The following is a 13744-nucleotide window of genomic DNA, read 5'->3' on the forward strand; positions in this document are numbered from 1 at the left end:
GCAAACATGTAAACCCATTTCAACATCAATCGAATCAAATCAGAAATTGACAAAAGAAATGGCTCCACAGTCAAAGAGTGAAATAAATGAAATGAAAGGAAAACCATACAGAGTTTGTTGACAGACTCCTTTATCTGGCGAACTTGACACATCCAGATCTAGCATTTGCGGCTAGCGTGTTAAACCATTTTTTCACCAATCCAGGCATCATTCATTGGAAAATGGCCAAGAGAGTACTCCAATACACTCAAGCAACTATAAATTATGGGCTAAAATACAAGAAGTGCAATAAGAAGCTGTGCACGTATGTTGACTCAGATTGGGCCAGTGATGTTGACGACTGGAAGTCTTCATCAGGTAACATGCTAATTCTAGCTAATGGACCTGTTAGTTGGGAATCAAAAAAGCAAAAATCTGTTGCACTTTCAATGATGGAAGCAGAGTACATGGCCCTATCCAATGTGATCAAGGAAGTCATCCACATGAGAAGAATGCTGAGAGAAATGGGATTTAAGAGTTATGTGGATACACCAGCAATAGTTCACTGCGACATCCAGAGTGCTATTCAGCTAAGCAAGAATGCCATTCACCATGGCAGAAGTAAACACATTAATATAAGATATCATTTCTCCCGTGAAGCTCAAAGAAGAAGGGGAAATTAAAATAAAATTCATTCCAACCACAGAGATGAAAGCAGATAAATTAACAAAGGCAAAGGCTCTCCCGAAAAGTAAACATGAAGTGAATGTCAAGCTACTTGAGCAAAAAAACCTAGACAGAACTACTGATAACTGTTTGCGTTAGTAAAAGTAGTTAATACTATATGTATGATATATATGTGTTTATAGAGAAATTATCAAACATTTAATTATAGCCTATGTGTAGACTCTGGGCACACCAATAGAGAGGGTGTTAGGAAATTGTAAATGTAACCTTTAAACTTGGGATTGTCGTGCCCTCTACTCTACGATCCATGCCATGATCTAACTTCTGTAAACCCCATTAAGTGGCATGAGGTTTCTCATTCTTTCTATAGAATTAACATGTATTGTGTTCTTACCTCCATTTTATATCTATTTCTTTGTGTTATCTTCGTGTCAAAGATAACATGACCTTACGTTGATTGCATCCTTACATGTTTAAATCATTAAATCTTCATAATTTAATTTTGTAATGCTAAACTGTTTCTTTTTTAAAATTTGTTATAGCCTGTCACCAAACTTTAAATACAAAATGATTTAAACTTGATTTTAAAGATAATTTTAGTTGTTTAATGACCATATTCTATAATACATAGATTAAAACAACAATGCAGGAGGTCAATGATTCCAAATGGTGTGACAGAAAAAGTTAGAAAGAAGGTTGAACATAGTATTAAGAAAAATTAAGAAAATAATAATGATGACAACAATGGGGGAAGAAAAAAAGAAGAAAATGACAAAGAGAATGACTGATTTAGATGATAACATAAATGTTTACAAGATGTTGTTCAGACAAGTAAGAAAGTACAAAGGAAGGCTGGTTTTTGTAAAGTGTAATACAATTTTTGGCATACTGAGGAATGACAAAGATAGATTTGAGAGTAAACAACAATCTGGGTGATTGTAATAAAGACAAAAAGGGATAAAAGGGAAAAGGAGTTATGGTATGTAGGGTCTATGAGAAGAAATTTAAAGGAGAAAATAGGTGAGCTTAGGAAAAATGTAATTAAAAGTAGTTTAAACACAAGCCTGACACAAGATACACTAGATCAGTGTTTCTCAATGGGGGCGATATCGCCCCCATGTGGGCGTTTTTCCATGTTGAGGGGCGATTAGTAACAATTTATATTTTGGGGGTGAAAAACAATTTTCTGGGTGATATAGTAAAACATTATATTAAGAATAATTAGATATTTTATTCGTTATATTGTACAATAATTAAATAAATAACATTATACTAGTCACTAGTCTATTCAATGCAGTACGAATTTGACGTTAGTCTTGACCCTCGGCATCGGAATTTTGAAGTAAAGGGGGCGATACTACATAACGGTTTTATTGAAGGGGGCGATACTACGTTGAAGGGGGTGACGATTCGTTAGAGGTTGAGAAACACTGCACTAGATAAAGAAGTAAGAATAGTATAAGAAAAAATGAGATATTACACAAAAATGATATTTCAGTTAATTATCAATTAATATTTTTGTACTAAACAAATCCACATGTAGAAATAATTCACTTATATGAGCAAATTCCAAAAGCCAAATCAACTAAGGTGAAAAACAGCAGCTATCAAGACAAATTCAGTCAATTAACAAATAAAAACCAGTCTAATAAAAATTCATATTCATCAAAAAACCTTGTATATAATTCAATCAAATGGCAAAATATTGGTCTTCTTTTCCAAAGATTACTGGTTCATATATATTAATTAACAGTTCTCATTTTTCTTCTTGACTGACTTGACTTTAACTGTTATCATGTGAATGAGCCTTTCCCAAATATGGAAACTATTTAGATTTTGTAATAGCTATAAATAGTTTCCAAATTATGGAAACTATTTATAGCTATTACAAAATATACATTAAATTAATAGCACATTGTCACATATTTATTGGCAAATGTTGAACTAATTGAATTAATAGATACTTTCACATAACTTTGATGTGAAGAAGCCATTGACCGTCTTACTGAATCACTACTGATAAAATCTGTCGTGCCTAAATCAACCAAATGGTTAATCCAAGTTGAAAATTTGTACATATTCATTGACATTCACTAACAATACATAATAAACCCATTCTCTTGTTTTTCCCATCTTCTTTGAAATTTAGTTCTTTTGTTTTTACTAATTATGATAGAATTATTATTAACATTTAAGATTTTCTTCTGACCAACATTCAAATTTAAAATTTCCTTAGTAATTATTCTCATTAATCTCTAGTTGTCTGAATGTAAAGATGTATCAAAACAACAATCTTTTCAGACTTGGAAGTAATCAAATATTCTACAAGGTTAATGAAGTAAGCAATATACCTTTTTTTATAATGAGTAAGATTGGAGAAATGCTAACATTTTTCAATCCAGTTAATTGGCCATCCTTGGGCATCCTCAGATTAACTACAGTGGCTGATTCAGCTTTGTTCTAGAAGGAATCTCAAAGTTTAATATTGAATTCTAATACAGTATCATGATTCATGAATGGTTGTTTTCAAGCAATATCTGGTTAACTGATCCTAGTCTTTTGTCTTACCAGTACTATTTTTATAATAATTGTTTATTATTATTTAGTTACTTGATCATAAAAGTTTGCAAGATAAGACAGAATTATATTTTGTGCTGAAGAGGATCAGATAATCAAAATAAACAGAAGGGGTTAAACAAATTCTTTATTCTTTGTGGAAAAAAAAAACAGGGCCCACCAGTGGCCAAGCAGTTTTCATTCCCAAAACACTGGGAGTTTGGTCATGGGTTTGCACCTTGCTCGGACAGGCTGGCCACATGGAGTTTTCCAGGTTTTCTCCATGTCTGTAACACCTAAATAGAGACCAGTTTCCCTTAAAAAGACCTCCTGGAAGGCATCATCCTAGGCAGATTGCCCAAGTGTTGCATTGCCATAACTAAACAAACAAATTGGGGAAGAAAAAAATGAATAGTTTGAACTTCTAATTAAACAATTTATATAATACATATTATATACCCACTCTAATTTATATTCATAAAAACCATTAGAAAATAATTTATCCTCCTTGAAACTGTAAATGTTTGCAAATAAACCTTTATCATCTTTTGAAGAAATCAAAGTTTAACAGCTCATTTTGAAAATATCACTAATGCTTTCTTTGTATACATCCATAAATTTGCACCTTCAGAAATTTATTATGCAAATACCATGGTATATTAGATGATGTTTTTTGACTCATTTTGCACAACACATCTAGGTTTCACAATCTTAACATTGCATTACTGTGTGTGTGTGTGTGTGTGTGTGTGTGTGTGTGTGTGTGTGATCCTCTCTGTTGTGACCTATAAAATTTTGATACACTTGAAATTTGTACAGCTACATTTGTAACCATTTCATTAACACCTTCCACACTGTCTGGTGCAGCATTACTGGATTGTGAGAGGCTCTGTGTAATGACTTCTTAGGCTACATTAATATACCTCATGTACACGATGCACATGTTGAGTACATGTTCATCAGGAACTGGTGGACGACTACTCTTCCTCTGTGGACACAAACAACCTGTCATTATACCATTTCATAACCGACTTCCTGGTGCGTGTCTCTTTTCCACGTTCAGACCAAAAATAGTATTTCACTTGGACAGCAAACCAATTTCTGCCAAACTGAAGGACACAAAATGGTTTCTTAGCATTAGAAAACACAATGTTTTGCATGCTGTACCTCTAGCAGCCAACATTAGTAACTACAGTAGAATCTTGTTTTAATGGATCACAGAACAACAGATTTTTTCTACACCAATTCTATTGTAAACTTTACATTTTTTTTCAATGTTTAGTTAATATTTGAATGTTTCTGGAAATTTATAGAGTTTGATGATGCACTTGTTACATTTGGGATATGTACAATTGAAGAATTGTACAAAGAAAGTAAGCCGGCTGATACAATTGACGAGTCACTTAGTGAACACTGTCACTGGTTCAAGTGTAGTGCTGAAATTTAGCAAGGACATCGAGTATTTCCATGTTGCAAAGACCTTCCTGAGAAGTTTCAGAATAAATGAACAGGCTGTACTGTACAAGATATTGCTAATATCAAGCGGTGTTGTATTCAATAGACAGAAAAGCAGCATCGAAAGAAACCAAGATGGACAAGTTTTTTTCTAACAAATCACAAAATCTAGCAAAGTGCTAATGAGCATATGTAATTTGCCTCTATTTATTCTTACAGTATGTACAGTTTTTGTCAGCTTTGTCATATACAGGTATGGAATAATATACAATCGTATATGGCATAATATACACATATGTTACAAACATATGTATTTCTATGGGATAAAAAAATACAGATCTCAAGAGACTAAATAATTTCAAGTACTAGTATTTCTGATACATAGGGGTTAAAACCAGAAACTTTTTCAAATAACAAATATTTTCTTTGCTGTGCAATAAATCCGATGTTTGCAATATAATGGATTCTCGGAACAATGGACAATTTTTGGTGGCCGAGCAATCCATTAAAATGAGATTCTTCTGTATAAAAGACTTACTTTACAGACACCCTCTATTTATAAAACGTAACTAACAATCTTAATTCTGAGAACTGTTTAAATCTATAATAAAAAATATTTATAAAATAATGTATAATTCAGATAAAACTATACAACCAAAAGTAAAAAATATTAATCATTACCTGAAAATGTATTATCGGCAAATCGGAGTAGTAAACTGCTCTTCCCAACACCTAAAAATGAATTCACATTTAATTTATTTAATATAATTCAATTTTAATAATTCAAAACTATAAAAACAAGGATCGTTATAAAGACATTAGTGAAAATTAATCACTGAAAAATTCATTTTATAACTTTCAGAGTATATTATTAATAGATCAAAACTTTAAATTTGTCCAAAAAAAATTCTATTTGATTTCTACTTTAGTTTTAATTAGCTAGTTTCTACCTTATACTGGATATTTCTGCATTTTTACAATCTAACAGGCTTCAAACACTCTGCCACATTTTTAGAACAAACATTGGGCATTGATAAAATGATGCATGTGAAATTTGCCGTCACACACAAACTAATAAAGGGTTACCAATTCTGATCAAACTCAGTGAAGATATAGTGCTTACTGCTCAGCACAACTGATACATGCCGAGCAGTAAGGCACACTATTCAAATTTAAACAAGAAAAATTTAACTTGAAAATTGCACAATCACTTAAAATCTCTAGAATTTCTATTATTTATAGAGCAGTTAATGGTTCCATGGAGATATGACAGTTTTGTGATCAGGAGGTTGGTGTTTAGAATCTTGTTTTTCCTTTCTATAAAACTATAATTTTCACTTTATTCTTGTTTTTTTAATATATTGTATTTATTTAAAAATTATTTTCAAATGTTTATGTACTGTATGTATGGGATTAAAAAGTAATATTTATTTAGGATTTATTTGGGAAGACAGTAACATATAAATAAAAACTATCGTTAGTCAAGACCAATTTTATTAGTAAAAAAAAGCATTTTTATTGAAATTATTCAATTTAAGCAAAATTAAAACTTGGCTGATAGTATTTACATTTAAATAAAAATAGAAAATATCACAAATATACAAAATTATAAAATTTGTTTTGGACTAAAGTGACAAAAAAAGAAAAACAAAGATAAATTTTATTTGTGATATTTTATATTATTTTATGTAAATTATTCAATTTGTTTGCTATTTGGAAGCACAACTATCTAGATCAGTGGTTCCCAATTAGTTTTTCTTGCGTACCATTTCAAGAAAGAGCTCAAACTCACATACCCCTTATTGCAGAAATTCATATTAATCTATACTAATATTATAAATTCGAAGATAATGCTGTCTGTCTGTCGCCTTTTCACATCTAAACCGCTGAACAGGTTTTAATAAAATTTGGCACAGAGATAGGTTACATTTTACTGCGAGAAAATATCTTACTCCCACGAGAATATTCGATGTAATGCGGGCAAAGCTGTGGGTAGACAGCTAGTGATAGAATAATTTTTTTTTACATTTATTACCTTTAATTAAAATACATTTCTAATAATAATGAAAATAACATAGGGTTATTTAATTTTAATGCGACAAATGTGCACAATTTTCTTTGCACAACTTTGTAAAATCTGGTTGCTTTTTGGTCAGCTTCAGTCTCGAGTCATCTTCGAGTTGAAGTCGGTGACGATGTTTAGTTTTCATGTTTGTCATGGCCGAAAATCCGCTCTCGCAGAGGTATGTTGTGCAAAATGGTAGTAAATATTTTATTGCCGCTTCGCTGACATGATAATAATGATAATTGTACAATTAACACAAATTGTGTTAATTGTACAATTTTTGTTTCTTGCGTAAGAATTTCATTTAGGTATTGTCACAAATAAATTTTTTAAATGAAATTTTGAGAATATTTTTAGTTATAAATAAATGAATTTGTGCATTTGACATCATGCTGTAAATTGCCGAATTTTTGATGGTCCCCCATTATTTTTTTGATTGCTTCATCTCATGCATTTAAATTTTAAATCAACCGATTTTAGATTGCCGCGCGTACCCCTTCGCGCAATTTCGCGTACCCCTGGGGGTATGTGTACCACTAATTGGGAACCACTGATCTAGATGACAATTAGTGCAGAAGTGTGTGAAACAAACATTTCTGTAGTGTGTCATGTCATTGTTCGAATTTTCATCAAAAATGTTCATTTTAGCCTGATACTGATTTGCTTTTTCAAAAATCATTAGGCCAATAATTGGTACTCATTCAGAGTATTTTGGTTGTCTTAGATGCAACCTTGCCTCTATGTTTTTGTGGGTTCATTATTTCTGATTACGATGACAGAAAAGAGCAAAGAAAAGTTACGTCATAGAGCAGAACATGTGTTACATGTTCTGCTCTATGACGTAACTTGACAGAACTTTGTGAACATGTGTTACATGTGCCTAAAGTGGCACACCAGGAAAATGTCATCTGGCATGTAATACATCATAGAATTTTATTTTATCGCCAGTCTTTTTTAAATCCTTTCAGTTTATCACCCAATTCTCCTTTTTTTGATCAGCTTCTCTACATTTATTCTAATCAAAGCATACTTTAATTTATTTAAATATTGTTATTTGAAGTCTAAAATTCGGCAACCATAAATGTTTTTAAAGATAAGTATGTTTATTATATGGCATGTAGACTCAAAAAAGTTCACCGTCTTTGTCATAAACTGTCAAGGATTACATGTAAAATCATCAATAATTTTCTGCTGATGTAAGTTTTTCCAGTTATCTGATTACTTCTATTTTCTTTGTAACAACCAGTTCCACACATTTTCTTATCGTGCCTTTGCCACTTTTCCCCCTTTCATTCTCTTCCTGTAAGATTTTCAGATTAAATATGTTATAAATGCTAGAATTGCCATTAAGCAGAAGCTAACTGACAGCATTTATTGTTAATACTACCAGAAGTTTGGTTTAGAACAATTTCCCAATTGCACTCTGCCTAATATTTTTGCTGGTCCGGAAAAAAGTGTGAGAATATTAATTAAGATATCTCAACTCAAAATTTTGAAATTTGTCTTCAGTCCATTGAGAATAATATGTCTAAATTTTACTGACATATAATACCCTCAACACCATATCAATTTTTCTGGATTTATTTATTACTAACATTTGACCATTTTAAATGACTCTCATTGCGCTGTAATCAAATGAAAAATTAGAAGTGCTAAAAGAACACAAATTAAATATATAAAAGAATAACTTTTAGAGATTCAAAACTTGATAATGTTAAAAATGTAAAGAAATATTCATATAACAGTACAGTAGATCATCGATTATCCGACTCAATTGGGGACTCAGGTTGGTCGGATAACTGAAAAATCGGATAACCGAAAAAAATGAAAAAAATACATTATTAGTATAGTATATTAGTATATCCCATGTAATTAGTATATTAGTTAGTATATTGCTATTAACCAACTTGTCATTGAATTTTCATCGATGTTAAGCCTAACAAATTTTTTTTNAGGTTGGTCGGATAACTGAAAAATCGGATAACCGAAAAAAATGAAAAAAATACATTATTAGTATAGTATATTAGTATATCCCATGTAATTAGTATATTAGTTAGTATATTGCTATTAACCAACTTGTCATTGAATTTTCATCGATGTTAAGCCTAACAAATTTTTTTTAAAAATAATAATCGTCTCTATCGTATCGTTAAAAATTATTTTTGAATTATTTTATTGCTCACAAAACAAACAACCAATCATAATTAGAAAATTAAGTCTCGTTTAAATACTGGCCTCCCTTTCATGGTCGAGCCATGTTGCCAGCTAAAACACGCAAAAATTCAACAAAAATAATATTAAAGTAGCCAAAACATAGCCAAATATTGTAGTGCCGCATCACTAGCAGACATTTGAAATTTGCTGACTAGAACGGTCAGTTAACCGATGCTCTACTGTATTTTTAATCTTGATGACAGACACAAAGCCTGAAAAATGCTTATTTTATAAAAAATTAATTCTCCAGAAAAGCATTTCAAACTGAAAATCAAATTACAAAACATACATTTTCTATTAATAAATAGAAAAAATATTATTTCAGACAATAAAAAAAATAGACCTTAATTTCTCTGAATGGATTATATACATACAGTACCTTTAATGTCAGAACTATTTACAGCATTTTCAAAGTAAATAACAAAATTCATATAAAAAGAAATCCAGCAACGAGTTGCTTAACTTTCCTGGCAACATTTGGTGCCATCTGTTATGATATTTTATTATTAAAAACTTTTTATATTTTTAACTATTATAAAATGGCAAAAAGCTTAATTTTGAGAATAAGGATAGGTTTTATAAAAAATTGTAAATTCTAATAACGAGTAAAATTGTCATTAAGTTCGACCCTACTGGAGATACACACGACTCTTTATCTTCCCATCCCCTTGACCTTTAATCAACAAAATTTAATAGCATCAATCCCCAATATAAACAAACCTCCCTGCAAAATTTAAGAAATTTTCGACAAAACACACAGCTTCAAAGTGGGTAAACAAAATCGTTCCACTCATAGAAACACATAGAAACATCCATACATACAGAAATTACCCCTGAATTTTTTTGCATTTCTCAACATTTTAAGGTTCTAAGTCCAAAAATGTAAAAATCTTTGGAGTCATTTTTTGACTAATTGCCATACTTTCCCTCTGTTATACACACTGAAGAGCAATTGAATTAGGGATACATGTCTAGTAGCGTGTAGCACCACCTTTTGCCTTGATGACGGCTGCAGTTTGTCTTGGCATGGACTCCACAAGACACTGGGAAACCATACATATCCATGAGTCCTGAATAATCTCCCATAAATCACGAAGATTAGATGTAAGGTGGTCGGAGCCTCGAACANACGAAACAGATCTTAGAAGTGCTACGGGACATCGTATTTATACCTATGGAGTTTTAAGTCCCACATTTCAAATTGGCAACTTACGTTTCGTATTTGAATGTTGTATAGTAAATACTGATGTCACATATCCTTGTGATGGAATAATTGGACGAGATATGATGTTAGAAAAAGGATTTAATATTGACTTTCAAAAGGGAAATTTAACTATCCCACCGCGAACTAATATTCCCTTCATCGATCCATCCAAATATATATGCAGCCAAAATATGCCTATAAAGGAACTAGTGCATAAAGTGCGACCCTCTAAAAAGAGAGAAAAAGACGAAATAACAGAGGTTTCAGAAAAACGTATAAGAGTAGAGCCAGACAGGGAAAAGGAAGTTACAATTTTGGAAACATGTTATCTTCCTCCTTTAGCTGAAAGCATGATAACAGCTACGATTAAAAGTATTAAGCGAAACAGCGGCATAGGTGTTATAGAACCTATTACCTTCCCACAGAAAGGAGTTTATGGAGCTAACGTTTTAGTTTCACCCAATAAGAAGGGACAAGTGCCTGTCCGACTCTGTAACACTACTCGGAAAACGATTAGACTAGATAAAGGTACAAAAGTAGGAACGTTCTTAAAGGCGATTGAGGATGATCGACAGATAATGCAAGATAAAAAAGGGGCTACAGCAAACCTATCTAAGGCTGAATTTGGTCAACTATTTGAATGGAATAAAATAGGAAAGAAAGAGAAGAAAGAGCTATTAGATTTATTATATAAGTATAAACACATCTTTGCGTTAAATGATTATGATCTGGGATATTGCGATATAGTAGAACATGAAATTAATACAGGAGACGCTTCACCCATATATTCACCTCCTTATAGAATCCCATATGCGCAAAGGGAAAAATTAAATGAGATTGTTGACAATTTACTGGAGCATGATATCATCGAACATTCAACCTCTCCTTGGAGTTCTCCTGCATTGCTGGTAAACAAAAGAGACGGAGGAGTCAGATTAGTAATAGATTACCGTAAATTAAATAAAATCACTAAAGTAGATCCATATCCTCTTCCCTTAGTGCAAGAATCCCTTAGCTTGATGGGAAAGGCGAAATATTTCTCGACAATGGATACAATCTCAGGTTTTTGGCAGTTAGGTGTAAGTGATAAGGAAAAAACTGCTTTCTCTACACCTGATGGGCATTATCAATGGAATAGGCTTCCGATGGGCCTGAAAATAAGCGCTGCATCCTTCGAAAGAACGATGGACTTTGTTTTACATGGCTTAAAAGGAAAGACATGCTTGGTTTATATAGATGATGTTTTAACTTTCAGTCCAGACTTTCATAGCCACCTTGAACGCTTAGAACAAATCTTTAAACGATTAGCTAGTGCAGGTATAAAGTTGAAGCCGAAGAAATGCCATTTTCTTCAGAGAAAAATTAAATTTTTAGGACATGAGGTGTCGGAAGACGGTATAAAGCCGGATCCAGATAAAATTAAATGTGTTCTAGACTTTCCTAAACCTCTNAAGATAAAATATAAAATTATTGATGTTATAAAACTGAGAAATACAGCAATTATGACATAATTTGTAACCATAATTATACTAGTTATTTACATATAGTGTGCTCCAGAAAAGCCATTCTAGGATATGTATCCCATTCCCATATCCTCAAGAATATGGGAATATTAATAGATCTAAGAACTATATTTTTTCATGATGTTTTGCAGTAGCGTGCTGTGACATTTGATGATAGTGTGGTTTTTGGGTGTGGTTGTTGACTTTATCTTTCATTGCTGCAAGTGGAAGAAACGAATGAAACGAGATCGTAACAAAAACTAAACCTTTGTTGTTCTTCTCGCGTACTTGGTACTGCACATGTCTCGACAATGCAGCTAACAAAGACAACTGGTTTTCGATGGTCTTGTGGGGTGAGTTCGAATTTATTCCAGGAAGTGATGACTCCTGGTAACTACCGGTAAGTGTTTTGAAGATAAATATAAAAAATTAATCAAAAAAATAGGTTACCCTTCACTTAAAGAAAGAAAAGAATGGAAGAAAAACTTAATTGTGAATACAACAAATATAGTATACCCGGGGGTAATTGCTTGTATTTTACAACCGTTAAGGGTACAGATGTGAAGGGCGGCGTTCACCACAGAGTATCCCCCAGTGAGGGACGAGCGATAGAACTGATGTCGAACGAGTCGCTTAACGTTACATTATGGTGACTAGTCTTTTAGGAAAATGAACGTGACAGCCTGATCTAGTCATGACGGTTTGATCTTCTCTAGAGGTAGTTTCCAGTTTTTTGTTGTTCGCTGTTGCTGATGACAGTGGTGTCTGCGATGAACTTGACTGGATGGGTTTGAGATAATAGACTTCTGGGGTGATTCATCCTGTAAGATATACGCTGGTTTTACTCTGTCAATGGAGACGGTTGATTTGTGACCTTGGATGTCAATTACTAGTGTTTTGTCGTGTTTTTCTAGCACTTTGTATGGGCATGAGTAAGGCTGGCGTAGAGGAGGTCGATTTGCGTTGAATCTTAAGAAAACATGTGTACATTCCTTTAGCTCTGGATGAATGAAAATTTTCTGTGTGGAATGATCGGAAGTTGCTAACGGTTTCAGATTGGCCATGTGGGTTTTTAGTTGACTGACAAATGATTCGCAAGGAACTCGTGGGGTGTCGGGGCTAATGATGTCAGCTGGTAATTTTAATGGAGTACCATATAACAGTTAGGCTGCTGTTGTGCCTATATCAGCTTTAATTGCTGAACGAATTCCCAGGAGGACTACCGGAAGGGCGTCGCTCGATTTGGAGGATTCGTGTGCCATTAGCGATGCCTTAAGGTGTCTATGTAATTGTTCTATTAAACCTTTTAATGTCCTATTAATAAATTAAGTCCAAGTAGACAATTTAAAAATAATATTAGAATTAAAAAGGACAGTAAGGCTTTTACAATTACTTGTTTTTTGAAATAACTCAACAGCAGAAATTCTGGTGTGTGAGAAGATGCAGAGTGAAAAGTTATCAGAGGAAATAGAGAAGATAAAAACAGAAATCTGGTATTTAAGAACTTGCAAAAGGGAGCAAATCAGATTACCAACATTGAGTTTATCTGTAAGTATAAGCAGAAACCTACAAAACCACTATGTTATAAAAATAAATAAGATAATCTTGTCCTCTAATATTAAATTTAAGAATTACAAATTAAAGAAATTACTGAGAAAAAAGAAGAAAGAAAAAATAGAGATAAAATATACCGGTAAGTGTTTTGAAGATAAATATAAAAAATTAATCAAAAAAATAGGTTACCCTTCACTTAAAGAAAGAGAAGAAGGGAAGAAAAACTTAATTGTGAATACAACAAGTATAGTAATACCAAGTTCAATAAGAAGAACGATCGAATTGGGAACTAATTTTAATGGACCATCAATAATGAAAAAAGAAGACTTTGCAGTGTTTACTGAGCATCTACTATGGAAAATACCCAAGGACGAAAGAGCAGAAACTATTACTACAGGTGATATAATAAAGAAATTTTGTTCTTTCCTGAACTAACTCTCATTGCTGTGTCAATCTTTAAACACCAGTATTAAGTCTTATTAATAAGTAAAGTCCAAGTAGACAATTAACAATAACATTAGAATTTAA

The 13744-nt window shown here is 32.4% G+C and overlaps 1 protein-coding gene across 2 annotated transcripts in view; it reads right to left on the reverse strand.

Annotated features, from left to right (window-relative positions):
* The window catches only part of LOC111628006 (ras-related protein Rab-35-like), a 97146-nt gene that overhangs the window by 28138 nt on the left and 55264 nt on the right, over nucleotides 1-13744 (reverse strand). For both annotated transcript variants that reach the window (XM_023371721.1, XM_023371722.1), the window contains exon 3: nucleotides 5359-5409. In XM_023371721.1, the coding sequence (XP_023227489.1) occupies nucleotides 5359-5409 (51 nt within the window). The remainder of the gene's footprint in view (nucleotides 1-5358; nucleotides 5410-13744) is intronic.

The sequence above is a fragment of the Centruroides sculpturatus genome, unplaced genomic scaffold, assembly GCF_000671375.1.
Source record: "Centruroides sculpturatus isolate CEXI.00-Female unplaced genomic scaffold, Cexi_2.0 scaffold486, whole genome shotgun sequence".
NCBI classification, from domain to species: domain Eukaryota; kingdom Metazoa; phylum Arthropoda; class Arachnida; order Scorpiones; family Buthidae; genus Centruroides; species Centruroides sculpturatus.